This window comes from Spermophilus citellus, assembly GCF_964194105.1.
Source record: "Spermophilus citellus genome assembly, chromosome: 10".
NCBI classification, from domain to species: Eukaryota; Metazoa; Chordata; class Mammalia; order Rodentia; family Sciuridae; genus Spermophilus; species Spermophilus citellus.
In genome coordinates, this window is record NC_138197.1 from 136949549 (window position 1) to 136977367 (window position 27819).

General features: G+C 55.1%; 2 protein-coding genes across 4 annotated transcripts; one reads left to right on the forward strand and one right to left on the reverse strand.

Moving 5' to 3' along the window:
* Positions 1–8862: 8862 nt before the first annotated feature.
* ALG12 (ALG12 alpha-1,6-mannosyltransferase) lies at positions 8863–19126 on the reverse strand. Of its 3 annotated transcripts, XM_081309567.1 has the most exons (12): positions 19021–19120; positions 18353–18408; positions 18126–18213; positions 17172–17359; positions 16958–17090; positions 14472–14645; positions 14063–14257; positions 13321–13424; positions 12629–12852; positions 11074–11243; positions 10930–11005; positions 8868–10796 (listed from the first exon to the last, which is right to left on the reverse strand). In XM_081309567.1, the coding sequence occupies exons 4-12, from the start codon at positions 17334–17336 to the stop codon at positions 10553–10555; spliced, it is 1485 nt and encodes a 494-aa protein (XP_081165693.1). In that variant the 5' UTR covers positions 17337–17359; positions 18126–18213; positions 18353–18408; positions 19021–19120; the 3' UTR covers positions 8868–10552. The 3 variants fall into 3 exon arrangements, with proteins under 3 accessions (XP_081165694.1, XP_081165693.1, XP_081165692.1); XM_081309568.1 differs by lacking the exon at positions 18353–18408 and having other exon boundaries at positions 8863–10796; positions 10930–10966; positions 19021–19126; XM_081309566.1 differs by lacking the exon at positions 18353–18408 and having other exon boundaries at positions 8869–10796; positions 19021–19126.
* Positions 19127–19426: 300 nt separating this feature from the next.
* On the forward strand, positions 19427–27808 carry CRELD2 (cysteine rich with EGF like domains 2). The gene is made up of 10 exons (XM_081309573.1): positions 19427–19721; positions 19971–20053; positions 20691–20801; positions 21339–21430; positions 22226–22402; positions 23950–24045; positions 25023–25106; positions 25845–25940; positions 26361–26501; positions 27544–27808. The coding sequence occupies exons 1-10, from the start codon at positions 19596–19598 to the stop codon at positions 27597–27599; spliced, it is 1062 nt and encodes a 353-aa protein (XP_081165699.1). The 5' UTR covers positions 19427–19595; the 3' UTR covers positions 27600–27808.
* The last annotated feature ends 11 nt before the right edge of the window (positions 27809–27819 follow it).

A 27819-nucleotide genomic window follows, 5' to 3' on the forward strand; every position in this document is an offset into this window, starting at 1 on the left:
AAGAGCTTTCTGAGGACAGCGGAGAGCAGCCAAGGCACCAGGGTCTGAGGAGACAGGGCCGGGCGGGAAGAGCCTTGAGTGAAGGCGGATTCCGTGTCCACCACGTTGTTCCTGTTGGGCACTTGCTGGTTTCCTGGTTGTGAACCTATCAAAAGGTGGGAGCCAGAGCTGGCACTAGGGCCTGGCGCTCTGGGGACCCATGGGGACCACCAGGACTCCAGGAGCAAGGTCTTGGACAGAGAAGAGCCTCAGAAGCAACCTGGCATCTTGCCTTGCCCTGCATGGGTACCGCTCCAGGAGACAACCAGGTGCGGAGGAGGCAGAAAACGCTCTGAGGTTCCCAGTGAGACCACAGAGCAGCCCTCACAGGCCTGGACCACCCCAGCTATCTCCTGCTTAACCACCAGGGTGACCTGCCCCATCCTGCCTGTTGGTTTTACTGTCAGAAGACTATAGTGTCTACACCTGTGCATATATACAGTTTGACTCACTCTAAAACATCAGACTCACCAAAATAGGACTAGGCTGGGCACCATGATAAGGGCTGAGGTGCAGCTCAGTGGCAGAGTGCTTGCCTAGAATGAGCGAGGCCCTGGGTTCCATTCCCAGCAGCCCCAAAATTAAAACGGCCTACACCAGGCACATCACAGCAAAGCTCCGAGAACCAGATAGGGAATCTTAAAAACCAGGGGAAAGGCAAGCATGGTGGCGCATGCCTGTAGTCACAGCGGGTTGGGCTGAGATAGGATCGCAAGTTCAAAGCCAGCCTCAACAAAAGCGAGGCCCTAAGCAACTCAGTGAGACCCTGTCTCTAAATAAAATACAAAATAGGGCTGGGGGTGTGGCTCCGTGGCAAGTGCCTGAGTTCAACCCCCTATACCAAAAAAAAAAAAAAAACGGGGGGAAAGACCCCCCTCAGAGGAAGAGTGCAGTGGCAGCCAACTTTAAAACTGGTGTTACTGCAACAGTGGGATGACACCCTGGAACTGCTGGGAGAAAATCACCAGGATCTAGATCCACAGACCCAGGGAAGAGTTTCCACAAAAAGTAGGGTGAGATGACGTCTTCAGACGACAACTCCTGTTCATCCCAGCAAAGCGACCCTGCAGCACCCCTGGAGTTGTGCACCCAGAGGCTCGTCCCTAGACCTGTGGCAGTGAGTCCACAGGTTTACGTGAGGTCTGTGGGGGACGCACAGAGGTGGGAGGGGAGTGCAGGGCTGCGTGGCCACACCTGCCACCCCTGCTGCCCGGAGGCTGAGGCAGGAGGAGGGCCAGCCGGGAGCCAGCCTGGGCAGCTAGGGAGAGACCCCGTCTCAAGATAAGGATGGGGGTTGGTGGGGGTACCTTGGTGGGCCAGGCTCTAGATTCATCTGGTGCTGGAAAAATAAAGCAGATACTAAGATGTCAGGTGTGTCATCTCGGGTGACCACTAAACTTTAATAAAAGAAGAGGACCTGTTACCTATACTCACCAGCCCAGAGGAAGGCCACAGCAAAAAGAACCAACCTGAAGCCAAGGGAAGGTGGTGATAAGGTCAGAATACAGCCAGATGAAACAGAACAGGAAAATAATAGAAAAATGACACAAAAACTACTACCTAGAAAAGAATAAAATTGACAAACCTTTAACTAGGTAGACTGAGAAAGCTCTGTCCCAGATTTTAAAAGGGCTGGGGATGTGGCTCGGTGGTTGGGCACTTGCCTAGAATGTGTGAGCCCCTGGTTAACACACACACACACAAGTGAAGAAAAGATCTAGGTTACTAAAATCAGAAATGGAAGTTGGGCTGTTACTACCAATTCTAAGAATTAGAAGATAGGTAGCTGTGAGCAAGTGTATGCCAACAGATTGTGTGACCTAGATGAAATGGACAGATTGCTAGAGACACAAAACCTCCCATGACTACACCATGAAGAAATAGAACAACCCACAACTTAATAGGAGGTTGGATCAGTAATTGAAAATCTCCCTGGACTTGGTGCTTTTACCAATAAATTCTAAAATATTTACAAGAAAACAAAAATTGGGGCTGGGACTGTGGCTCAGCAGTAGAGCGCTCGCCTAGCACAGGCGGGACCTGGGTTTGATCCTCAGCACCACATAAAAAAAATAAAGGCATTGTGTTGTGACCATCTACACCTAAAAAATAAATAGTTAAAAAAAACAAAAATTAATATTTCTCAGAGTTAAAAAAATTGAAGAGGAAAGAACATTCCTCAATTTATTCCATGAAAGTAAACACCCCAATTCCAAAGACAGACAGAGACACTGGAGGAAAACTGCAGACCAACATTCCTTATGAGCATTGGTGCAAAACTCCTGAGCACCATGCTAGGAAACCAGATTCAGCAGCATGTTAACAAGGTTACATGTGATCAACTGGGGTTTGATCCTAGAATGCAAGGATGGTTCAACCATGGAAATCAACCAGTGTGATACCTCACCTTTACAGAGTGAAGGGAAACCATGTGACCATCACAGTTAACACAGAAAAGGCATCTGACAAAACTCAATATTCTTTAATGACAGACACAACAAACAGGAGGGAATGACGTCAACATAAGAACTACACATGAAGAATCTATAGCAACATCACAGTGGGTAGGAGAAGATGGGAAGATTTTCCTTCAAGGCGAAGCACAAGGCTGAGGGGCCCGCTTTGCCACTTGTTCTGGACGCAGGATTGGAAGTTCTAGCTGGAGCAATTAGGCAAGAGAAAGAAAAGGCATCCAAGTTGGAAAGGAGGAAGTAAAATGATTTATTTTTCTTTTTTAAAGAGAGAGAGAGAATTTTAATATTTATTTTTTTAGTTCTCGGCAGACACACATCTTTGTATGTGGTGCTGAGGATCAAACCGGGCCGCATGCATGCCATGCAAGCGCGCTACCGCTTGAGCCACATCCCCAGCCCATAAAATGATTTCTGTTCACGGATCGTATGCTTGTGTGCAGAAAACCCTCGAGGCTTCTCATACATGCATTAAAAAAAAATGAATTCTGCAAAGCAGCAGGATACAAGTCAACATGCAGAAATGACTTGCACTTCCATACGCTGAGAGTGAACAATCCAAAAAGAGAATCAAGAAACAATTTCAAAAAAAAATTTCATTTATGATCATATTTTTTAGTAGTTTTTAGTTGTAGATGGACACAATTCCTTTATTTTATTTATTTATTTTTATGTGGTGCTGAGGATTGAACCCAATGCCTCACACATGCTAGGAAAGTGCTCTACCACTGAACCACAGCCTCAACCCTATGATCGTATTAAGACATGGTACTTTGGTAAGATATGTACAATGAGCGCTACTAACATTTATGAAAGAAAATAAGTAAATGGTCCATGGTCAGAAGGTTGGATTTGGTTAAGATGCCAATACCAACCAAAGCAACCTACAGCTCTAATGTAATCCCCATCAAAATCTCAATGATTTTTTTTTTTAATATTTATTTTTTAGTTCTCGGCGGACACAACATCTTTGTTTTTGTTGTATGTGGTGCTGAGGATCGAACCCAGGCCGCATGCGAGCGCTACCGCTTGAGCCACTTCCCCAGCCCCAATGATTTTTTTTTCAGAAATAGATCACCCTAAAATTTATAAGAGACCTCAAGGGATCACAAATAGCCAAAATAATCTTGAAAAATAACAGAGCTAAAAGACTCTCACTTCCTGGTTTCAAAACTTACTACAAGAGGGCTGGGGACACAGCTCAGTTGGTAGAGCATTTGTTTCTTGCACAAGGCCCTGGGTTCAGTCCCCAGCACCACAGAAAAAGAAGAAAAGGCCTGGGGATGTGGCTCAGCAGTAGGATGTGCTGGGTTCAGTCCCTCATACCAAAAAGTTTAAAATGGATCCACAATATAACTGTGAGGCCTAAACTATAAAATTCTTAAAACAGGGCAAAGCCATTATTTTTGTTTGTTTGTTTTTTTAGAGAATTTTAATATTTATTTTTCAGTTTTTGGCAGACACAACATCGTTGTTTGTGGTGCTGAGGATCAAACCCGGGGCGCGCACATGCCAGGCGAGCGCGCTACCGCTGAGCCACATCCCCAGCCCAGGGCAAAGCCATTATGATGTTGGATTTGGCGATGGTGTTTTGGGTATGTCAAAGGCATAGCCGATGAAGTGGGCAACTTGGACTCTTACGAAAATCAAAGGGCGCACTCAGCAGTAGCCAGCCTCCTGGGAACCAGGGTCAGTGGGGAAGGTCTGTGATTCAACAGCAGAACAGAGGTTCCGAGATGGGCAGAGGACTTGAGCAGATATTGCACCCAAGAGGAAGGACAAATGTGCGGTGAGCACAGGAGACCTGCGTGTCTGGTCACGGAGGAAAGGCAGGTCACTGATGAGATCCACCTCGTGGCCCTCAGGCTGAGCCATCAGAAGGAAGTGGTGGCAAAGATGGAGAACCAAGGCTGAGGCCTTGCACGTTGTCGGGCCCCAGAGGCCCAGATGACCCAGCCATGCCTTGGAGCATGTCATCAAAATAATCGAAAGCAGGGTCCCAGAGAGCTGTCCATTCCCCCCCGTGTCCACCACAGGGTTGTTCGCAATAGTAAAAGATGGGAAGCACCTGTGTGCCCATGATAAGGCATGGCCTGTGTGTGGAGTCCTGTCCGGCCTGAGAGCAAGGGGGTCCTGGCGCGTGCAGCATGAGCCCCCTCAACTGGAGGAGTGCAGGTGAGTCCACCTGCAGGCGGCCCAAAGCCTCTGACTGAGAGGTGGCAGGCAGGAAGGGCAGGACCCTGTGCAGAGAATCCTTTGGCAGCCACTGGCACCAAGGGAGCTTAGCAGACGCTTGTGCTTCTGCACACCAGCAAAAAGTGTTCAACTGGCAAGGTTCAGGAGGCTGAGGCAGGAGGATCGAGAGTTCAAAGCCAGCCTCAGCAATGGCAAGGCGCTAAGCAACTCAGTGAGACCCTGTCTCTAAAATACAAAATAGGGCTGGGAGGGGCTCAGAGGTCCAGTGCCCCTGAGATAAATCCCCAGTACCAAAATCAAAACAAAAGAAAGAAAACACCAATTGCCACAGTGTTGGGAGTGCGAGGTATTCCCAGCAAGTCCAGGATGTATAACCTGTGTGCAGTAGAAGCCACAGACGTCCTGCATCTCGTCACTCCATGTGGGTGAGATGCCAGTCCTTCTGAAGTCAACGCCTCAGTGCTAGCCCAGCAGACCCAAAGAATGCAGGGAAGGAGAGAGGGTGTAGGGGCCCGCCCAGGGGGAGGGCAGAGCAGCCAGCCTCAGGGTGACAGGTCCACGGGCGGGATCTAGGTCAGGGCCACCCTGGGGAACTCTGGGCTGGTTCTTGAAAACCTACTCTGAGGTGTGAGGTGGGCGAGAAGACCCCCCACCATCACCAGAGACTCACACAAAGATGATGCAGAACACTCGCCCAGGCTCCTGCAGTCCCCGTCAAAACCATCTGAGTTTACTTTTCATCAGACTTTTTTACACAGTTCTGTCTCCCAGGAGTTAAGCAGAAAGCAGAGCTCCCTGGACCCATACAGGCAGCTGCGGCCAGCACCCGCACCCGCACCGCAGCTGCCCAGCGGCCCCATGGGCGGGTCTGCAGGGCATAGCACGGTTGCCCAGCACCCACACAGGGACACAAACCCATCCTGCAAAAGGCACAGTCCCACTGGGCACTGCCATTTTGCCTGGACCTGCCAACCGCTGATTTTATGTGCTGACTTTACCTATTGATGACATTCTGACCCCTTTCTGTCTGTCTCTGCGTGTTGACACCCACAGCACATAGGCTTCCGGTAGTCTCTGGCCTCAGGGGTGCGTCCCCTTCCCTTGTGTCTTTCCCTGGCCTTGGCTTGCTTCTTTGCAGTGCTAGTCCCACGGTCTGGGTGCCCACGAGTGTCAGAACTCTGTTGCCCTGAGACTTCACTTTCCCTGGCCAGAGACCAAGCCCCAGGGAGGGTGCCTGGTAGGGGACTCCCAGCTCCCTCTGGCAGAGTGGCTGCCCCTGGTTCACACCCTCCACAGCGCACAGCTGCCCACCTGGGGTTGGGCCACTGGATCGGGTGTGCAGGGCGTCCATGGCTGTCGTCCATCGAGATTCCTGGGCAGTGGACCTTTTTGCCATTGTGTCTCTTGGTAAAGAGGGCAGATATTGTGCCCACTTTAAAACCACGTCTTATTTGCTTCCTGCGTGTTGAGTTTCAAGAGTGTGTTCTGAGTGTCCTGGACAAGAGTCCTTCTTCAGATGTGTCTCATCTCAGATATTTTCTCCCAGTCTGTGTTTTTCTTCTTGAGTTGATTGGTTTTTAAATGCTTTTCTGCTGTCTGGGGAGGGGCCAGGACCTTGCACCCGTCAGGCTGCATCTCCAGCTCCTTGATCAATTGATTTTTAAGAAAGAACAAAAGCAAATCAGGGAGAAAGGATGGTCTTCAAAAACTGGTGCTAGAATGATTGGATATTCATATGTGGGAGAAATTTGATCTATATTGCCCAGCATATAGAAATCAACTCAGATCACTGATTTAATATAAAATGTGATCCATCAAACTTATTCAGGAAGTTGAGTTGGGCAGATTTTGTTAATCTAACACTAAATGTGTGGTCCATGAGCAAAGAAATGAGTCAACTGGACTTCAACAAAATGAAGCACTTCTCTCCAAAAGGCAGCTCCAAGGGAGCGCAGAGACAGCCCTTGGCAACTCCCCTCTGCTGAAGGGCTCCTGTTCAGAACACAGCAGAGAGCAGGAGATTGCTGGAGTGGGCAGGCCGGGTGGCTGTTAGAAAGCTGTTACCAGAGCTCACTGCCTTCACAACACAGGGTGTGCAGGAACCATTATGATCTGAGAGGTCGTGAAGACGGAGCCGCCAGTGGAGCTTCACAGAGGTCCTGCTTCAGGACAGCGGGAGACCAGGTGTGCACACGCCGTTCCCTGGCACCGAGGCACCGTGAGGCTGGGGGCAGCTCAGCCACAGCGGACCAGCCTCCCATGGAAGCCCTGGTTTCCTCCCCAGCACTTCAAACAAGAACACTGTTACCAGGGACTGTGGCCTCCCTGTGTTCCTAGCAAGGTTTGGAAGGAGACCAGCCTCAGCAACTTTGTGAGACCCTGTCTCAAACTAAAATAAAAAGGGCTGGGGATGTGGCTCCATGGTAGAGCACTTGCCTAGTAAATGGGAAGTCCTGGGATCCATCCCCGTACAGCAAAGTAAATAAATGAAACAGTGTTACAATCCTGTTGGGTCACAGCCTCATTTCCAGAAGATGCATCTTGGCCAGGTATTTCAGGTCTACCTCAGGGTCCTGAGGGGCCGGACATCTGCAGTACTGTCAGAGCCATCACAAACTTACGCCTCTCTAAGGGGAACATATTCGTAGAAACACAAAGCAAATCTTGGGATATTGCGATAATTGGATTATGTTAAAATTTTTTTAAATAAAAAATGGGAAAAAGAAAAAAAGAATTAAATGTACCCATAAGAACAACTAAAAGGAAAAAATAGGCTGGAAATCCTTGTAAAGTTAAAAATGCACTGTATTTTGAAGGTCCATTTCTAGGACCCTCACATACCCAACAGAAATGCTCTAGGGTGTAGAGAAAGGTGCAGGGATGCAGCCGCGCTGTGGACAGCCAGGCAACCACAGCCAGGTGGCCACTGACCTGCACTGCTCAGCAAAAACTGCCCTGGAGGCCTGGGGATGTGGCTCAAGGGGTAGCGCGCTCGCCTGGCATGCGTGCGGCCCGGGTTCGATCCTCAGCACCACATACAAAGATGTTGTGTCTGAATTTAAATGTTTATTTTAAATAAATATTTATTTTAAATAAATATTAAAATTCTCTCTCTCCCTCCCACCTCCCTCTCTTTAAAAAAAAAAAAAAAAAACCTGCCCTGGAGACTTCCGGTCCCCTCAGCAGCATGCCAGCCATGTCCCTGTACCAATGAGCCTGTCATGATCTGCCTTTTCTCTTCCGTGGCATGGGCTAGGCAGTGTTTTCTCAAGGCACCAAGCACCAGGTACACAAGAATAAAGATATAAAACTTTTTTCCAAAAAATAGGCAATGTTTTGTAGAGAAAAATCTGACAAAGGGCTTGTATCCAGAAGACACAAAGAACGCTCACAACTAAATAAGACCAAAAAAAAAAAATGACAAAATGTTTGAAGATACTTCATTTAAAAAGACGAGAATGGCCAATACACACAAGAAATATTTACCTTCATTAGTCATCAGAGAAATGCAAATTAAAATCACAAGTGCTACCACACACCTGTTCGAATGGCTCAAATTTTAAAAACTGACACCACCAAGTTTGGGCATGAATGCAGAACAAGTGGGGCTCTCCCAACACTGCGGGTAGGAGCTCAAAACTTTTCTTAAATGTGGATGCACAGTATGTGTGTGCCCGGTTGTTGCCACACTGCGATCTGTGCCCGGTGCAGGCGTCCTCTTCTGGCCCAGCCGTCCCACTGCCAGAGACTGAGCCCCAGAGAACACCCGCAGGTATCTCTGCCAGCACCAGTGATTACTTGGGCAGCAGGTGCACCTTTTCAACAGAAATGAAGAGGGTGAAACGGGACACTCGGATGAAAGAAGCCAAAGCTCAGGGAGTTCACCTACACGATATTCTAGAAGAGACGGCTCCTGTGGGTGGTGGGCCACCCTGGGTGCGATCACCAAAGCACCAACTGCAAGTGCGAGGGCGACGTGGCATAAGTGAACGAATTCAGGCTAGGCAAGGGGACAAGCTGCAGCCCGGCTGGGTGATGGAAATGAAATGTGGATAAACCTTCGCAGTGTGCACCACTCTCGGAACCCAACCGAGGACGTGAGCTCCGGGACATGAACACCCAGAGGCCACCCTGGCCGGCTCAGAGGTGCGTGGGGATGCGCGGGCGCCCAGGGTGCAGGAAGGAACGTGCAGGTTCCAAAATAAGCAACAGCTGGGAAATCCTTCAGGTCCCTAAGCCGGGCAAGCGACCCTGCCAAGCTGAGGGTGCGGGCAGGAGCAGGTGGCTGGCCCCAGGGAGGACTCAACGTGAAGTCCACTCGGAATGCATGGGGATGCGGAGCGGGTGGACACCCCCAGATGTCTGGTCCACTTAATAAAAGCCTACAGAGGGATCAAAGAAACGAACAGACGGCTCACAAACCAGCCCTTGAACCCGCAGAAAGGAGCAAACAGAAGCAACCTGCGGAGGGATCTGGCGAGGCCAGCAGGACTGGCCTGTCCGTCCGACCCACGTGCCCACGTCCAGGATGTACCCTGGAGATGCACGGTAGGAAAATACAAGTGCTCCTGGTTACTCGCTGTCACCAAATCTGTATTTTATTGAATATTGGAAATCAGTTAAATGCCCCTTCGGAGAGCGGTCGGACGAGTAGCCACAGCACATCTACATCCCCGAGTCCCTGTGGCCCTGGGAAGCAGTGAGCCGGCTCGCAGCCCCGACGCAGCACTTTCCAGGAGATTCCGCCAGTGGAAAGAGCAGAGGGCAAAGGCGCACAGATGCTCGCGTAAGAAGGGGCCCGGGCCTGCCCACCTCCAGAATGTGCGCTGGAACTTCCTGTAAGAAAGGGTGCCCGAACCTGCCCTCCACAGGAGTGCGCTCTGGAGCTTCGTGTCATGGTCTACACGGCCACGAGGAGGAAGGGCGGTGGGCCTCGGGGACTGCAGGGGAAGAGTGGCCCCACACGACCCCACGCAGGCCGGGAGCAGCCAACCCAGGGACCGCATTACCCCTTGTAGTCGTGGGTGGGAGTGAAGAACCCTCACAAAGCTCACCTTTTTATGGTGGGTTTGTTTTGTGCAATTGTGTGACAAGGCAATTCTCAAACTATTTAATGTCTTCTTATTGAGCAAAGCAGTCAATGTGTGGATCCCGCTGGAAGCCAGGATTCTCACCGTGGAACAGAGTTGGGTAGAGGGAGCCCAGAACCCCATGGGCTTGTTGTGAACAGCTGGCGCTCAGCAGACTCAGGAAACACGTCTTCGTGCCCGTGCACCCGCAGGTACACGTGCAGTGCCTGCAGTGTGCACGTGAGCTCACGGCACTGACCTGTCCTCCGTCACCCTGTGCCTGGCAGTATCCCACCCTGAAGTGTGCTCAGTACAGCATGACTGCATCAGACCCCCCCAACGCAGTGCTAGACAGGGTGGCCTCCAGAAGCAACTGCAAATGAGAGACACTGCCTAAGAAAACATCTGAGACGTTCATTCTCATTCTTCTCAACATGTTTACCTCCTGAAGTCACCTGAATGCATGTGAGGGCCTGTGAGCACAGAAGCTGCAGGGGCGGGAGGGCAGGTGCTGAGGCCCTGGCCATGGGCAGCACATGCACCTGGGGGCAGTGCACAGTGAGGGCCACCACCAGCCAGCTGTTGGGACGGTCTTGCCTGGCCTGCTATCCCCTCTTGGTTGTGAGGGTGCCCAGATGATGAGAAGGGGTCCCCAGGGCCACCAGTGCCTGTGGCAGCAGCTCTGAGGCCCTTGTCCTGTCAAGCTGTGTGCCCCAGGAATGGTGGTGGACAGGTCCCCGCCCTGCCTGCCCTGGGGGCAGTGTCGGGGGCACGCTGTCACCTGTCCCCTTTGGATGGCTGGACAACTCTCTCCAAAAGCACCAGCCTGGTCTGCAGGTTGACATCAAAGGGAGGCAGTCTGGTCAGGTTGAGACTCACACCACTGGTGCCCAGGATGCGGGCCAGGACACGGTGTGTGTCCCTGTAGAGGGCCAGGTGGCTGGGGGCTGCCTCCAGGAGGATGTGCGTGTAGGCCAGCATGTCTGCCGCCCCGGGCTGCAGGTCCTCCCTCTTGTCGTATCTGGGGAAGAAGATTGGGCCGTCCCCATGTACACCCATCCCCACCTGCACCACTTGACGGCCCTTCCCACAGCCCTGGGTGCACCATGGGGACCTGGAGATGGCCTCAAAGAGGAGCGCTTCCAGAATCATACCTCCAAGCACTGTTGACTTGCAAGAACCGCGACACACCTGTCTGGGCGGCGGCTGTGTCAATGTGCAGGAGGACATCTAGGGGGACCACACTGGGTGAGGACCACGCGGGCCCACAGGCGGGCCCACAGCACCCCGGCACCCACCTGTCCAGGGGGGCACCAGCTCGTGCAGCCGCTGCATGGCGATGCCACCAGGGTAGTTGAAGTGGGAAACGCGCAGGCACACGGCAGCATAGGCGGCATTCACCACCAGGTGTCCCGCCACAAGCAGGGTCCCCGCCTTGTAGAGCCAAGACTTTCTGTAATTATTCAGCCTGAAAAAGGAATGACTGAGTTCCACAAGGAGAGTGCCCAGCAACGTCCAGGACAACCTGCTCCCACTCAGTCAGTCACCGAGGACATGCAGCCCCCTCGCATAGGTGGTCACAGGCCCCTTCAGGAGGCCTTTCCACCCGAGATGCCAGTTTAAAACCTAAACTCTCAGAACAACGCATGCTCTTAAGGATTCCCAAGTCACTGCGGGGCCTGGGGGCTTCTGCTTCTGCTGTGAACAGGTAGAAGCAAACAGACCCAGGCACCAGGCCTCAGGCCCGGGGAGGGGAGGACTGGCACCATTCCACCCACCTCCAGGGAAACTGACAACGGGCAGCATGCGAGAACCACCAGCCAGGCCTTGCTCCCCACACAGTCCCCTGCTGAGGCCCCCTGCATGACCCCTCTGTGCGAGAATGGGTTCTTGTCCTGTCCCACCCCTGAGCGCTGCTGACCACGACCTTCAAGCCACCCCACCTGTGGCTGCGACCTTCCAGCCCTCCGAGCGCTGGCGCGCGATCTTCCTTACAGGCCTTGCTACCCACCTGTCCCAGTCTAAGTTCCCAACAGTGTCATCCCCATGTCTGGCTTCCACCTTCAAGACATGCACCCACGTCCCCAGCTGTGCTCTCCTCAGTCTGGGCCTGGCCTTACCCAGATGCCCAGGCTTTTGCTGCCCTGGGGCTGACCAGTGACTAGAGTTAGGTGCTGCCGCGCTGCATGGCCTGTGGAAGAGAGCCACGACTCTGGCTCATTACAGAAAGCTCACCAAGGTCAAGGTCGTGGCTGGCCTCTCCTCCACCTTGGCCAACTAAGATGCAGAGTTTCAGCTTATGTGACTTCACCCACCCCACTCCAGCAAGGGACTTGAGCAAGCAAGCTCTGGAGTGGCCCCAGCCTAGGGGCCTGCGGGAGGGCTTCTGCCCTGCTGGGGATTCCTGTTTGCCATGGCTCATGCATTGGAAAGCCTGCAGTGTACAGCCTGACCCTACCCTGGCCATCCAGGACCATCAGACAGACACCCAGCAGGACTAGGGCCCAGCCCCACCTTACACACTCCCGTGGCCACGGTGGTGCAGAAGCTGGCTCCTATCTGGACAAGCCAGTGTGCCCACCAGGTGCCCTCACCGCATGGGCCAGCCCCAGGGTAGGCAGCAAAGCACAGCTACGGACAGGGACCAGCCAGCAGGGTGCCGTGCCGGGGGCCATCGCACCCAGCCCCCAGGCTTCACAACATGTCCCCTCTGTCAGTGCCCACCAGGGAGCAAGCTCTCCTGTGAATCTTCAAAGACACCAGCCAAGCAGCAGTGCAGCAGTATGGGCCCTGGCTTCATGCCCAGCACCACAGGGACAGGGAAGGGGACAGCAGCAGGAGGGCGGGACTCACAGGTAGGCACAGCCTCTGGCGGCCACCACGTTGAGCACGGGGAAGGTGTAGATGATGAAGCGCAGCTCCTTGTGGGGGAGCAGGGAGTAGGACGCCACGAAGCCCAGCGCCGGCAGAGCCAGCACCCGCGCCCGCCTGTCCATCACGCCCAGGGGCACGAAGAGAAGGCTGCAGCCCAGGCCCCGGGGCAGGGCCGAGTAGAAGTACCATAGCAGTGGGGAGGTCTTCCGGCCAGGGTTAAGGAAGTGTGGGTGAGAGGGTCACGTCCACTTAGCGGAACCCCAGCTGGGCAGCAGGGTCGAGGCTCACCGGCCTCCTATTTACACAGCCTGCTAAACATGGTTGGGACCCTCATGGGACCCATCAGGGCCAACATCTCCGGAAAGGCCAGGGCTCAGCCTGCACCTCAGAAACAGCAGAGGGACCCCAGGCACAGCTGAGGGGGTCCCTCCTCTTGCTCCTGTCCTCACTTTAACAACAGAGCACATAGGTGCCATGGGCACTGGGGAGCCACGACCACCCACGTGTGTCTGGGACCCTCCACAGTCAGCACTTCTCTAGGGCGGGTCACCACCAGGACTCAGGGAGGCCAGGGACGCGCCATAGGGAGGCGGGTACTCCCAGGGTGGGTACAGGGAGCCAGGGAGGACAGTCCTCAACACCCACCCTGCCTGCAGAGGCACACAGGATACGCCCCAGTTGGAACTTTTGTTCAGGACAGTGTTGTACCAGAGCACCTTTCCTTCCGGCCACACAAGGTAGCGCCAGAAACAGGAGTCCACAGTGACCGTCAGTCCTGGTAGAAACAAAGTTTCCCAGTGAGGAGCATGGCCACCTGTCACACGCAAGCCCTGGAGTCCTCCCCAGGGACAGTCAGCCCCTACAGAGTGGCCTGCTGGCCACAGACACCACCTGGAAAGCTTCACAGGAAAGCTTCTGACCATGCCGGGGACACCACTTCCTCAACAAGAGCTTCCCAGAGCTGCAGATGAGCTGCCCCTCCCCACCCAAGGCCTTCCACCCATCTGGGCAGCTCCCAGGACAGAGGGGCAGGCAGAGGACCCCAGGCAGCAGCAGAGAGCAATCATGGAGCCACCACAGAGAACAGGTTGCAGGTAGCTGGACTAAGACCCTTGAGTACTCTAAAGTCAAGGTAACTCTGTTTAACATTTCTTAAAACCCAAATTTCCATCCTTGTGAAATAAAACGAAATCCACCTGAAACCCGCCTGCAAGGCCAACCTACCCAGACAGAGCGCGCCCGCGGGGATGGAAATCCACCTGAAACCCGCCTGCAAGGCCAACCTACCCAGACAGAGCGCGCCCACGGGGATGGAAATCCACCTGAAACCCGCCTGCAAGGCCAACCTACCCAGACAGAGCGCGCCCGCGGGGATGGAAATCCACCTGAAACCCGCCTGCAAGGCCAACCTACCCAGACAGAGCGCGCCCGCGGGGATGGCGTGCTGCAGCAGTCTGGCCACAGAGACCCTTCTGTGGTACAGCGCCAGCAGCAGCATGAGACCCAGCAGTAGGCACAGCTCTGCCCGGAAGACGATGGTCGCAAAGGCCGAGAGCCAGATGAAGAGGGTCCACCGGTGCTGTAGCCAGGCCGTGAGGGCCGGCAGGACTGCAAGACATGGGCACTCGTCACAGTCCCACCCAGTTCAGAACACACCCACGCCACGAGGGAGGCTCATCGTATTGTAAGTCACAACCGCCATGCAGCGGGTGCATCTGAACCCAGCCCTGAGAACAGAGGGGCCTGGCTTCGGATGATGGGTAGTGTTTCTGAGGAGCTCAGCTCGGGGCAGGGTCTTCCGGCAGAGCCTGTGACTACATACCCACAGCCAGGGCCAGCACATTGGGGAGCGTCCGCGAGCAGTAAAACATCAAGTGGAACTGTGTCGCCGTCACCCAGCAGAACATGGTGGCCACCGTGGCCCCAAACTGTCGTCTCACTTCTTTTTGTAATGCCCAGAGTCCCAAAATCACGCTGAGCCCAAGGACTCCTCTGACTAGACAGACAGACAGACAGCAATGTCCATGACTGAAGGGGACAGTGAAGCACCCTGTCCTTGGCACTTCTGTTGGGAACTGCACTGCCTGGCCCTAGTTCTGCCCTGGGCCCCACGAGCTGGCCAGGGGCCCAGGAATGGAACAGTGGCCAGGGGCAGGATGCTGATGGGAGCTGCCCAGGGCCAGTGGGCTTGTGGAGGTGCCCAGGACAGGGCTAGCAGGTACCATATGTTCTTGGAGTAGACAGACCTCATGGCTGCTGCCAGAGACTGAAGCTGGGAAGAAATGGCCTTCTGGAGGCCAGGACTACAAAGTGCCCTTGTGAAGATCACAGGCCAGGTGACATGGGCAGCCTCAGGGGGCTGGTGCTACAGACTCGAGAGGCCGAGCTGGTGTCTGTGGGGTGGGCCTGCTCCGGCACCAGGCACTTCCCTTGCATGCTTCCGGCTGTTTGGAACTGATGTCCACGAGGAGACAAGTCCAGCTGCCGTTCTAGCACTGAGATGCCACTGGCAGCTTCCACGTGGTACTCTGTGAAGTTCCTTTATTTCCTGTGAGTCTGTGTCTGAGGCACTTCACCTGTACCTGGGGCTACCTCTGCCCTCTCTCTTCCTAGGTGTCTAACCATCCCTGAGTGCCCAAGACAGGGCTGGCAGACAGTGACAGTTTATGATACAGCCCCAGTCCCAGGGGACATTATTGTCATCCTGTGAGGAGTCATTCTCCAGACTGCCTTAGTGCCGTCAGGAAGGAAGACGGCAGCCAGGCCTTGCTCGATGCCCAGGCGTCTCTCCACTGCCCAGGATACAGAGGCCTCTGGGGAAAGTGCACCCCAACCTGGAAGTGCAGATTTCCTCCACAGACTGTGGCCCAACCCTCTCCACCTGCCCCGGCCCCAAGACTTCTGCACAGCAGGCATAACTAGCTAGCTGCCCATGTGGTGGTCAACCTCCACATCCTGATCAGTTCTTCCAAGAAGCAGAGCTGCACTTTAAAAGGTCTCCATGCAGGCTGCATAAATGGGCTGTGAGAATAACACGTCTGAGTGAGTTGGGAAAACTTAAGTATGATCTGCATTAGATGTGATACAAATGTACTGAAGAGGAAAAATGATGATCACTGCCTAAAAAGAATCAGGCATTGGGCCTGGGTTATGGCTCAGTGGCAGAGCGCTTGCCTCAAAAGCATGAGGCACTGGGTTTGATCCTCAGCACCACATAAAAATAAATATATTAGGGCTGGGAATGTGGCTCAGGCGGTAGCGCACTCGCCTGGCATGTGTGTGGCCCGGGTTCGATCCTCAGCACCACATACCAACAAAGATGTTGTGTCCACCGAAAACTAAAAAATAAATATTAAAACAAATCTCTCTCGCCCTCCCTTTAAAATAAATAAATAAATAAATAAATTAGTAAAAAAAAAAAAAAAAAGAATTATGTGGTAGAACAATGTACACAGAAGGTTCTCAGTCTAGTTTGGGGAAAAAACACAGGCAACAAAGTGCAGTTAGCAGCAACACACTCTGGTGCTCCACGGAACATGTGGCACCAAAAGGTGACTGCTAGCAGCTTACAGGAGACTGAGAACAAGGAGAGCCTCAGGCTTTCCCACAGAAACAGCCTTGGCCCAGGAGCCAGAAATGCTGACTGCCCAGACGTGGCCACTGCACACTGCCTGTGTGTGCTGTGCCCCAAACATCAGCACACGCATCTGTGTCACCACACATCTCACGGACACAGGGAAGTCCCAGAGACCTGTACATAGGCCAGCACAGTGGCCCCCAAGAACGTGAGGCTGTCTGCCTACTCCCCAAAGCAGGCCCACTGTCCTGCAGCAAGGACTTTTTGCATTGCAGGCTCTCCCACTGAGGAGGGAGCCCTGGGCCTCAAAGGCACCTGCCCTCCCACACTGGCCCTGTGGAGGCACAGAGCATGCTCACCCATCCCTGGTCTGTCTGCAAGGCCATGCTCTGAGCCTCAGCCCAAAGTGACCGAGAGCAGTCAGGTACAGGCACACCCCTATGATCCCAGCGGCTCAGGGGGCTGAGGCAGAAGGACCCCAAGTTTGAGGCCAGCCTCAGCAACTCAGTAAGACCTTGTTGCAAACTGAAAAATAAGGACTGAGATGTAGCTCCGTGGTAAAGCACCCCACCCCTGGGGTTCAATCCCCAGAGGCAAAAAATAAATTTTTAAAAAGTAAAAATAAAAGCAACTGAGGGCTTTTGACATTTGGAGATGTAAGGAGGACATTCCCAAATGAGAAGCAACCAGCCCCACAGAGACCATGTGCTGCCATCACAGTCCACCCTCACCTGTCAGCTGGGAATAAAACCTGGACACTTCCAACAGTGAAAGCACATAGACCAGGGGGCTGGAGACTGCCGCCATCAGCAGAGGCCCGAGGAACGTCCTGGGGACAACACCGGGAAATTCATGGTGGTCATACTGCAAGAGAGGGGGGCAGTTGGCACAGCGGTCAGGCAGGGAGCACACTGAGGTCCTCCCCAAAGGCACTAGCAGCCTCACCTTGTCCATGTCCAGTCGGTGGTACAGCAGGTCGTGTGTGGCCTGCAGGTTGAAGCTCTCCTCCACCTTGGTGTAGGGACAGGTAAAGAGGTGGACGGCCGCAACTGCAACCAGCAGCCCCAGCAGCAGCAGAGGCCGCTGGCTGAGCGACCTCTTTCCAGCCATGTGGGGCTTTAGACTTCACGTGCCTGGGACAGACAACAAACTGTCAGCAGCCTACCCTGCACATTCTGAAAGGACAAGTAGACCCTGGAGCTTCAGAAACCATGCCTGAGGTCACATTTGTGAGATCTGGGGGAGGCAGGCAGGAATGCTGTGAAATCTGGAAGTTAAAGGAGAATCCTGCATAAGAAGCTGTCTGTCCCAACATGCTTCGAGCGCTGTTGGGAGGCCTACTGCAGAACCTGCAGTCTGCCCTGGGAATCAGGTGAACCAGCCAGGAGAGACAGACAGGCGCTAGCAGGGTAGGGGCTGGGGGAGGCCCACATCCCAAAGATGAGAAAGGAACAACCACAGGGGTGCAGCAGGCTGGACGCAGCACAGCTGCTGGGGACATGGGGTTCAGGGTGCTACAGAGCTCCACCCCCCAGAACAGTGGGATGGGACTATGGATGTCCACCCTGCTGTGTTCTGAACTTCCCAGGGGCCTGGAGCAACACAGGCTTTCCCCAGGTGGCACCACACTGGCCATGGCCCTGAATGTGTGCCATTGACACTGCCTGCCAGCAGTCATCCAGTCCTAAAGATGGCTTCAGGGACCTATGACATGGAGCTGCTGAGAATCCATGAGACCACCCAGTTGCACCCCTGGAAGACCTAGGAAGAGGGAGGGAGAATGCTTCTTCATGTTTCTGGGTTATTTAAAGAAGGTTTGATCTTATCCAGTGAAATCCAGAAAAGCCAGAAGCAAAGGGAGACCATGCCACCAAAGGGAGACCATGCCACGGGACTTACCATTTATTAACACCACTGGTTGATGAGATGGTTAAGAAGTTGGTGCACTCCAGAGAAAACAGAGGGGGCGTCCTTGAGGAAGGGGCATCTACAAATCAGAAGGAGCAGAGACCATGTGGTGGGGAGTGGGGAAAAAGCAGAAAGAGACTTTAGTGGTTTTAGAAAAACCAAAATGGTACAGAAAAAATACAAAAATTTGGTACCAAGCTGGACACGAATGGCCACACCTGCAGGCTAAGGCACGAAGATTCCAAGTTCAAGGCCACACCGGGTGACTCAGATTCTGTCCCCAAATAAAAATTTTAAAAAGGAATGGAGGTGTAGTCAGAGAGGGAGTGCTCCTGATTTAATCACCAGCACTGCACATGCACACACACCATTTCAGTACCAAAGAGATCTCAAGGCCAGTTAGAACCACTGTCCACAGTTGTCCCCCTCTTTTAAACTACCAGAGGCCAGGGTTTTCTGCTGTTTTTCCCAACCAGGGTCACATCACAATCAAAAACAGAGGCTGGCCGTCCGAGGAGGAGCTCTCCGTGCTGGGGCTCCCTGCGTGCGCGGCCCGGCAGGCCCCCCGACACAGCACCAGGAACGGGCACTCGTACAGCTCGGCTGAGGAAGGCCTGTGGCACAAAGCCTCCGGCGGGCTACGTCTGCAGTGGGGACGAGCTGGGCCTAACTTCCCGGGCGGCAGAGGGGACGCCCTCCCTCCCGCTGCCCGGGGAACAGGGAAACCGGAAGCACCGACACGCACGCCACAGGCAGCTGCGCGGGGCGTGCAGCTTGGCAGGGACCCTGACACAGCGTCCCAGCCGTCTCTGCTAGAGGTCAACTCCCAAGTGAATGTCCAGTCCCCAGGTGAGGGCCGCCCCCAGGTGAGAGACCCGGTCCTCACGTAGAATTGGCGGCTGTCACGCGCAGGAACGCCCGAGGAACGCTGCGACCAACGCAGGCTAGAAGTCTCCTTCACTCTCCCCGAGTTCCCAGCCTCGGTGCGCGCACTGACCCCTTCTCACCGCCCGCACCGTCCCTCGGAGCTTGACGGCCAGGACTGCCCTCAGCCGGAAGCCGGGCGGCGGAAACAGCGGAGGCCAGGCCCTTTCCCGAATCTAACATGGCCGCCGTGTCTCCGACTGCCGCCACAGCGGAGCGCCCACCGGCCCAAAGTAAAGATGGCCTCCATCGGCGGCACGAGAGGGGCGGGGCGCGAGTGCCGCTTCCGATTTCGCGGCCCCGCCCCTCCCGCTGGTAGCTGACCCGGGGCCTTCCCATTGGTCACCGCTCGTGGCGAGCCCGGATTGGGCCACATCAGGCTGGGACAGATCCAGCCGGCCAATGGAGGTGTGCGGGCTTCGGGATGGGCGGGGCCTCGGCGGCGCCGTCAAGTAGCCCCGGGAACGGCCGGCAAGCTGGCCGGGTGGGCGGAGGCCCAGCGCTCGGCCGCGGTTTGTCGCCTGTCGCCCGCCCGCCATGCGTCCACCGCCCCGCACCGCGCTTGGGTTTCTGCTGCTGCTGCTGCTGCCGCCCGCTCCGAACGCAGCTCGGAAGCTGACGCCCTGCCAGCAGTGCCGGGCACTGGTGGACAAGTTCAACCAGGTGGGCCGGGGCGTCGGGGCGGGAGCCGCAGGGACCCCGATAGGGATCCTGGGGCGGTGGGGCCGGGGCAGTGGGAGTCCTCGGAACGGGGCAGGGTCGCGGAGACTGCAAAGCTATAGACGTGAGGTCCCTGCAGTGCGAATCAGTGTCACCGGGGACCGCAAGATTTGGGTCTTGGTGGGGAGTGCCCCCCTGGCGGGGGGGGGGGGGTCCCAGATGCAGAGTAGTCTAGCCCGTCCACCTCCTCAGGGGATGGCCAACACGGCTAAGAAGAACTTCGGTGGTGGCAACACAGCTTGGGAAGAGAAGACGCTGTCCAAATACGAATTCAGGTTGGCTCCCAAGCACCACCAGGGTTGTTGGAGGGCTCTATCTTGAAAGCCCAGGGTCTGCCTTTGGAACCTGCGATGAGGACAGATACACAGAAGGATCCCTTAGATGCCATCACCTGTCCTTGGTCTCCTCTGCCTCCGGCCTGGATCTAATGTGATGGCCCCTCACATTATGATGGCTGCTTCAACCCTGCCCCCTGACCCCTATGGTCCATTCTCCTTGCATACAGGGGATGACCTTTTGAAAATGTTAACTGAACACCAGCCTCCTGGAATGCTCCTGCCTGATTTACAAATTGAACCTCATCATAGGTTTGCATCTGTAGGTAAAAAAACAGGTTTAGAGGGCTTGCTACTCCAGGATTCACGTGTCCACTTGCCCCTTGGAACGTCTCCCACAGGATAAGGGAAGAAGTGTTCTTTATCCCTGACAGGTGGGATAAATCCCCTTCCCCCTCTGCCCAGAGCCTGGTACCTGACCACCCCAGGGTCTGGGCTGCTGTGCTCTATCCATGTGTTGGTTTGAGGTCTGCTTCACTAGAGGGGCTGTGGTCCCAGCCTGGCCACAGTTAGGGCTCAGGACTTGTCTGAGTGAGTAAGCCAGTGCCCCCTGATGCTGATGGTGTTTGTGTTTCAGTGAGATCCGGCTCCTGGAGATCTTGGAAGGCCTGTGTGAGAGCAGCGACTTTGAGTGCAACCAGATGGTGGAGCAACAGGAGGAGCGCCTGGAGGCCTGGTGGCTGCAGCTGTGAGTGTGTGGCCTGGTGGCACCTGTGCAGTCACCAGACATACCCAGAAGTTGCTGAGGCAATGGTGCTTCTATGTCCCCATTGTCCCTGTCTCCTGTTTTAGTCATATGTTACCATTTTTTATTACCAGAGTATGACTCTCACAGCCAGGAAGCTAGCTAGAAATTCCTATGCACACCTAACTCTTGTCCCCCAGAGGAGCCTCAGGAGCTCATACAGTGCCCTGTACAGTGCCCCTGCCCTCCGGGTCTCTTCCCATACTCAGTCGCAGTCTGAAAATATTACATGGAAAATCCAGAAAAGAGCAATTCAGTCATTTTAATAAGTTCTTGTTACAGTTATTGCTAATCTTTCACTGTGTCTGATTACAGATTGAACCTCATCATAGATTTGCATCTGTAGGTAAAAAAAACACATTTAGAGGGCTTGGTACTCCAGGGTTCACGTGTCCACCTGCCCCTTGGAACATCTCCCACAGGATAAGGGAAGCAAGTGTTCTTTGATGCTGCATTCAATGGACATTTTCAAACCATTAGGAAGAAGAAGTACCCTGACCTGTTCGAGTGGTTCTGTGTGCAGACACTGAAAGTGTGCTGTTCTCCAGGCACCTATGGGCCAGCCTGCAGTGGTATGTTCTTGGGGAAATTTCAAGTCTACATCATTCCTCTAGTTTCTTTCTGGTTCCCAAGTGTTTAAAAGCCCACAGGGGTCCTGGGCTGCTTTAGCTGCATGAGCTGGTGTGTGGGACCCTGCCTCCTGTGTGCAGCAGGGACCCTCCAACACCTGCCCTGGGAGAACAGCATCTCTGCTTAGCTTCAGAGAACTTCTCCCTCGGACTGCAGAACTCTGAGTCAGTTCCAGTGCTCTTTTGGTGCAAGGATCACAGACTCACCCTGCAGAGGACTGTGGCTGGGTTGTCCACTGGCCCTGATGTGAAGCACTCATTAAAATTGGAGCTGCAATTTACTGTTGGGTTATAGAAGCCAGTCATGTTAGTCAGTCTGGGTTAGGTGGCAGTTCACGTTCACACCCTGCCTCCAGTGCTACAGCCACTTCCACCCGTCTCTCCCACTTTCCCTGGCCGCGTGCTGGATGCACATGCCTCCCGGGGGTCCCACCACCTATGCACAGGCAACCTTGAATCTTCCCAAATTCAGGCTTTGTAATGAAACCAGGAGATGTGGCTTGTTCCTGTGCAGGTAATCCAGCATCAGCCCTGTCAGCCCCTGGAGGCTGGTGTCTCCAGGTGCCATAAGCAAACTTGCAGGCTTATCTGTTAGCAGGAATGTGCAGGGCTTGGATTTTAGGGAGAAATCCAAACACTCTTTGGTTAAAAGTAACTTGAGGGGTGTCCTGGAGTTTTCCCACTAGCTGCCCCTGAGTGTGTGCTGAGTATGGGTTTTTGTCATCCCCCCCCCCCCAGCATGCCAGGGGGGCTCTGAGAGGCCCTGCAGCGGAAATGGCCACTGCAACGGAGATGGCAGCAGACAAGGGGATGGGTCCTGTCAGTGCCACATTGGATACCAGGGACCGCTCTGCAAGGACTGTGTGAGCAGCTACTTCAGCTCACTGAGGAATGAGACCCACAACATCTGCACAGGTAGGCCCAGTGCCAGTGTGCTGCCCAGCCCACCTGACAGTGAGGCTGTGGGAAGCCCTCTGCAGGAGCTGTGGAGGTGGGAACAGGGGCAGCCAGGGACTCCTTGGCCCCAGGTGTCCAGGGGAGCTTAGGAGACCTGAAGATGTGACCCTTAAGAGAGACCCTTAAGCCAAGTGCAGTGCAGCATGCCTATAATCCCAGCCGCTTTGGAGGCTGAGGCAGGAGGATCATGAGTTCAAAACCAGCCTCAGCAAAAGCAAAGTGCTAAGCAACTCAGCGAGACCCTGTCTCTAAATAAAACACAAAATTGGGCTGGGGATGTGGCTCAGTGGTGAGCAATTACCTAGCATGTGTGAGGCACTGGGTTTGATCTTCAGCACCCCCATAAAAATAAATAAATAAATAAAGTTATCACGTCCATCAACACGTAAAAGAAATTCAAAAGAAAAAAAGAAACAGCCCTGAGCCAGGTCAGGGGTGCACCTCTGTAATCCCAGCAGTTTGGTAAGCTCAGGCAGGAAGATCACAAGTTCAAAGCCAGCCTCAGTAGCTTAGCAAGGCCCTGAATGAACAACTTAGTGACACTCTGTCACAAAAGAGCTGGGGCTGGGGCTCAATGGTAAAGCACCCTGGGTTCAATCCCCAGTACCAAAGAAACACCACTGAACAGCCCCCAGAAGGAAAAGCTACTCACGCCTGCTGTGAGCCGTTCTGGGAAGGACTTGAAGTCTCTCGTTGAGTGGCAGGTTGTCACCCCTGTGGTAGGTGCCCTTGGTTCTTGGGCTTGGCACTTAGTGCGGCACACGGGATGTGCTCAGGGCCACTCAGACAGCGATGTGGAGGGAGCAGACATGCTGAGCCTTGCAGGAGTTGGCTGCACAGGAACTAGAAGGACTCTTGGAGGCCACTCGGGTGCCTGACCCCTGCCTGGTCCCTGTGCAGCTCCCTTCCTGGGGATGGGTCCTGCTAACCCTGGCTTGGCCACAGCTCCAGGGCTGGGCAGGCTTCCCCAGGGGTCCTCCCTTGAGGGAGCCTCCAGAGCTGCCCGTCAGGTCACACAGGGCAGTGCGGCCTTGGCCAGTGTGTGCCCTGGCTCACACGCACAGTGCTGGTTGCAAAGCCGCCCGCCCTCCCACAGCCCAGCTCTCCCCATCAGTGCCCTTGCCCAGGGGAGCTGTTCCTGGACTTCTGCTCAGGGTGCCTCTCGGGGACAGGTGAGGCCAGGCCTCGGATCCCTGCACCTGTCTTCCTCTCTCAGTGTTGGGGTGTGCCCACCCAGCCCGTTGGCTCCAGAGTTTGGGTGGCTGTCCTCTCCAGGCCTGGAAACCTTCTGGAGTCCTAAAGGGCCGTGGAGCCTGCAGTCTGCTTTCCTCCCGAAGTCTGTAAATACCGGAACCACACGAGCAGATCCTCCTGCTGACCCACTCTTGCTCACCTGGAACTTTTGTTCTCCTTCCTTCCGATCCTGCTGTTAAACTCGAGGTCCTCTTCCTGAAAGGAGGGTAGAGATTGCAGGGCGTTTCTGACGCAGCTGCTTTGCCTTCCAGCCTGTGACGAGTCCTGCAAGACATGCTCGGGCCCGACCAACAGAGACTGCCTTGAGTGTGAAGAGGGCTGGGCGCGCGTGGAGGACACCTGCCTGGGTGAGGAGGGCACCGGGCCAGGGGACCCCACAGGGGCATGAGGGTCGTAGCGGGCTCTCATCCACTGCTGTGTCTCTGCCCTGTTCTGGTTGGTGAGAAGGTGATGTGGTGTTTTCATGGCCTGGGTAGAGGCTGACGTGTGACAGTTTTAGGAAGGACTGTCCCTGCCACAGTGTCTTTGTTGCCAGTGGCCCAGGGTGGCTGGGAGCTGCTGGTCCAAGCTGCCCCCTGGGTGGCTGACTGTACCAACAGCTCACCTTCCATCTCAGGCAGGGTTGGGGGCCTCCCTGGGCCGACACCCCGCTGTGCCTGGTCCTGTGGGGGGACCTCTGTCCCGGTGTGCAGGCCCAGAGAAACTGAAGCACACACCTCCCCTGGAGAGCTGCGTCCAGCCACCAGCTGCCTGTGACCTTCCACCACCCTGACTCAGCGGCTCTGGCTTCTTGCCCAGCAGGGGAGGTGGCCCAGATCCCACCTTGGGGCACTGCCCCAACGCAGGCCTGCTCTGTGCTCTGCGTCATGGTGCTGGGAGGCTCTGTCCTGGCCGACACACCATTGTCTGCTTGTTTCCTGCCTGCCTGTGGCCACCACCTGCTCCAGTCCTCTTTTGTATTACCCCCTCTACTGTAACCACTTCGTAGCATCCTGGAGAGCGGGCACCAGCCTGGCCTTGCTGCAGCCAGGTGCTTGGTGGTGCCCTCCCCGTCTGCGGGCATTGGTTTTGGTCTTTCCTCTCAGCAGCTGCTCAGCCTTAGGCACATTGGGGGCGTGGCCCCACAGGTTTCACCCTGGGGGAGGACACCAGGTGCCCGAGTACCAGAGGTTTGTCACGGCTCCCACTGCAGCCCGTCCACCTGGTGCCAAGTGCCCAGCATGACAGGCTGCCACCTCATTCCCACTCCTGCCCTTGGAGGTCTCGGGATGGTGGCTGTGGGGACTGGAGTCCACCCAGGCAGCCTTGCTAAATTCCGTTCCAGATGTGGACGAGTGTGCGGCCGAGACGCCTCCCTGCAGTGAGACGCAGTACTGTGAGAACGTCAATGGCTCCTACACGTGTGAAGGTCCGGCATGGGCACATCGTCCTCTCTGGGCTGGGGGGCTCTTGGACCTCAGGTCCACCGGTCACCTCTGGCCCTGCCACAGGCCTTGGTCCTCCTCCCTCGGCAGCAGGCTGCCAACTCGTGCGTCACACGAGGGGCTGGGGCACGGCCCTCTCCACACTCCCTTGATCCGTCTGGTGTGTTTCTCACCCTTATGTACTTGGGCTACCGTTGTAGGTAAAGCTTTTAACATTGGCTGTTGTCTGGGATCAGTTTTCAAATTGCCCTGCCAGGGGGATGTAGGTGGAGGGTCATTCTGTCCCCAAGAAGGTCGTGCCGCTTCATGGTCCCTGGAGACCCCCATGTCTGCAGCTCTGCTGTTGCAGGCGGGTCCTGACCAGGAGGTCACACTGGAGACCTTGTAGTCCCCAACAGAGATTTTCCTAGGCTCCTCCTGGACGGACAAATTTCTGTCACCCATCTTGAGGTGACTTTGGGAAAAGTTCAAGTCCTGTTTCTACCTCAGCAAGAGACTTGGGAAGGGCTGTTGTATTCTGTGCTTCTCCTGCCCGGAGTGCTTTCTCTCGGCTCTTTGGGAGCTCGACAGTCGCAGGTGGTCATTACAAAGTCACTCCAGTGGTTGATGAGGGAAAAGCCTGGATTCCCACCTCTGTGGGTGCCTCTGACCCTCATCAGTGTGGCTCAGGCCCTGCACTGGCGTGGAAGGTGGTCTGACGTCCCTTCCCTCCTCATTTCTAGAATGTGACTCCACCTGTGTGGGCTGCACGGGAAAAGGCCCAGCGAAGTGTAAAGAGTGCGTCTCTGGCTACTCGAAAGAAGATGGACAGTGTGCAGGTCAGTGAGCTTGTTTCTGCCGAAGATGGGACCTCCCCAGGGACCACTGTGAGCCCTAAGAAACCATCACCCCAGTGGGTGGGAAATTGCTCTCCTTTTCCTGCAGACAGGTCCTCCACCTTTCCTGGGTGGGGACCGGGGGAGGGTGGCCAGCTGTAGCCGTGAGTGCTGAGGCTAGAGGTGCTCAGTCCTTGGCTCTAGGCCACTCACAGTGGTGTCCCAGGCTTCCTGCCTACACACTGCCTGGTGTCTCTTGTTTCCTGCAGTCAGGGGCCTGGCCTTTCCCTTGAAGCCTCTCCTGATGTCCGTCACTCCTCTCTCTGACACGCAACCCCTGGGCCTCCTGGGGTGGATTTCATGGTCTCTGGTGTGTGTTTGCTAAAGGAAGTGATTTATCGAAACTGGACATTTTTATCTCAGACGTAGACGAATGCTCACTAGCAGAAAAAGCATGTAAGAGGGAAAACGAGAACTGCTACAACACCCCGGGGAGCTTCGTCTGCGTGTGTCCTGAGGGCTTCGCAGAGACGGAAGACGCTTGTGTGCAGACGGCACAGGGTGGTGAGTGGGCGGCCTTGGCTCCCAGGTGCTGGGCTTGGGAACGAACAGGAGAGCAGTCTTGGGGTGACAGGTTCCTGGGAGGCAGCTGTGGGCAACCTTGGCAGCGCACGCCGGGCACCAGCTCCATAGGACACAGACAAGCTGGGGCAGTGGACAGCACCTAGTGGAGGAGTAGTGTTCAGGCTGGACGGTGGGGTCCAAGGTGAGGCCAGGTCGGTAGGTCGCTGCAGGGAAGGAGAGGTGGAGGGTAGGAGAGCAAGATGGTCCCACTGAGGGTCTGGGTCAGTTTTCTGGGGCTTCAGCAACAGAAGGGTACTCTCTGTGTTCTGGAGCCCCAGGTCAGGGTGTGGCGGGGCCTGCTCTTTCTGAGTCTGTGAGGGAGGGTCTGTCCAGGCCCTATGCTTGGCCTGCAGACAGTCATTTCCTCATCTTTACCTGGTTGTCCAACTCTCTGAACTGTGGTTTTTGTGAGGAGTCCACCGGTCCCATGGGCCCCAGGCCCACCCCAGCGACCTGGTCTTTAAGATCATCTGCAGATACCCTATTTCCAAACAAGATCACACTTGCAGGTGCAGGGGGGGACTTGAGCATCTCTGGGAGGCACAGTTCAGCCTTGGGGGGGGGGGGGTCTTGTAAACTTCTAGAATGTGGAGAGGGAGCAGGCAGTGTTCAGGGAGATCACAGCAAGAGTTCTGCAGAACCAGGAAGGTAAGATCCAGAAGCCCCATCCATAGGCCCTGCCTGTGCAGGAGCCAGAGAGGAGAGAGCTGGGCCTCAGCACAGGCCCCAGAGCCCTCTGCTGCTCCAGTCTGCGCCTTAGGCCTCTGCGCAGCCCGCCCGCTGCCTGCCTGGGCACCCTGGCTGTGGGTGCTAGGCGCAGGGCCTTCCTCCTGGGCTGCCCTGGAGGCTGCAGGTCCAGGGGGAGCCAGGGCATGGGCCAGGGTGTGTGGGGACGTGAGCTCCTGCGTGCCCCGTGTGCCCCGTGAAGATGGGAGGCCTTCCCATGGGCCTTTGGTGAGTGATCCCTGTCGCCTCCTGACAGAAGTCCCGGAAGAAAACCCAGCACAACCACGGCCGCCCTCACGTGAGGATCTGTGACAGCGTCCGTCCTGTCAGAGTCAGTCCCACCCTTTAAATTATTGAGAGTGGCGTCCTGTGGGAAAGGCGGCCCTGTGGATGGCGGGGGAGGAGCTTGTCCTTGGAATGGGACGCTCACCTGGCCCTTTAAAAGCTGCACTTCCCGATTGTTCTTGAGCAGATTTGTATATTTTGATACCATTCTTTATAATAAAATTGACCATTGAAAGTAGTTGGAAAC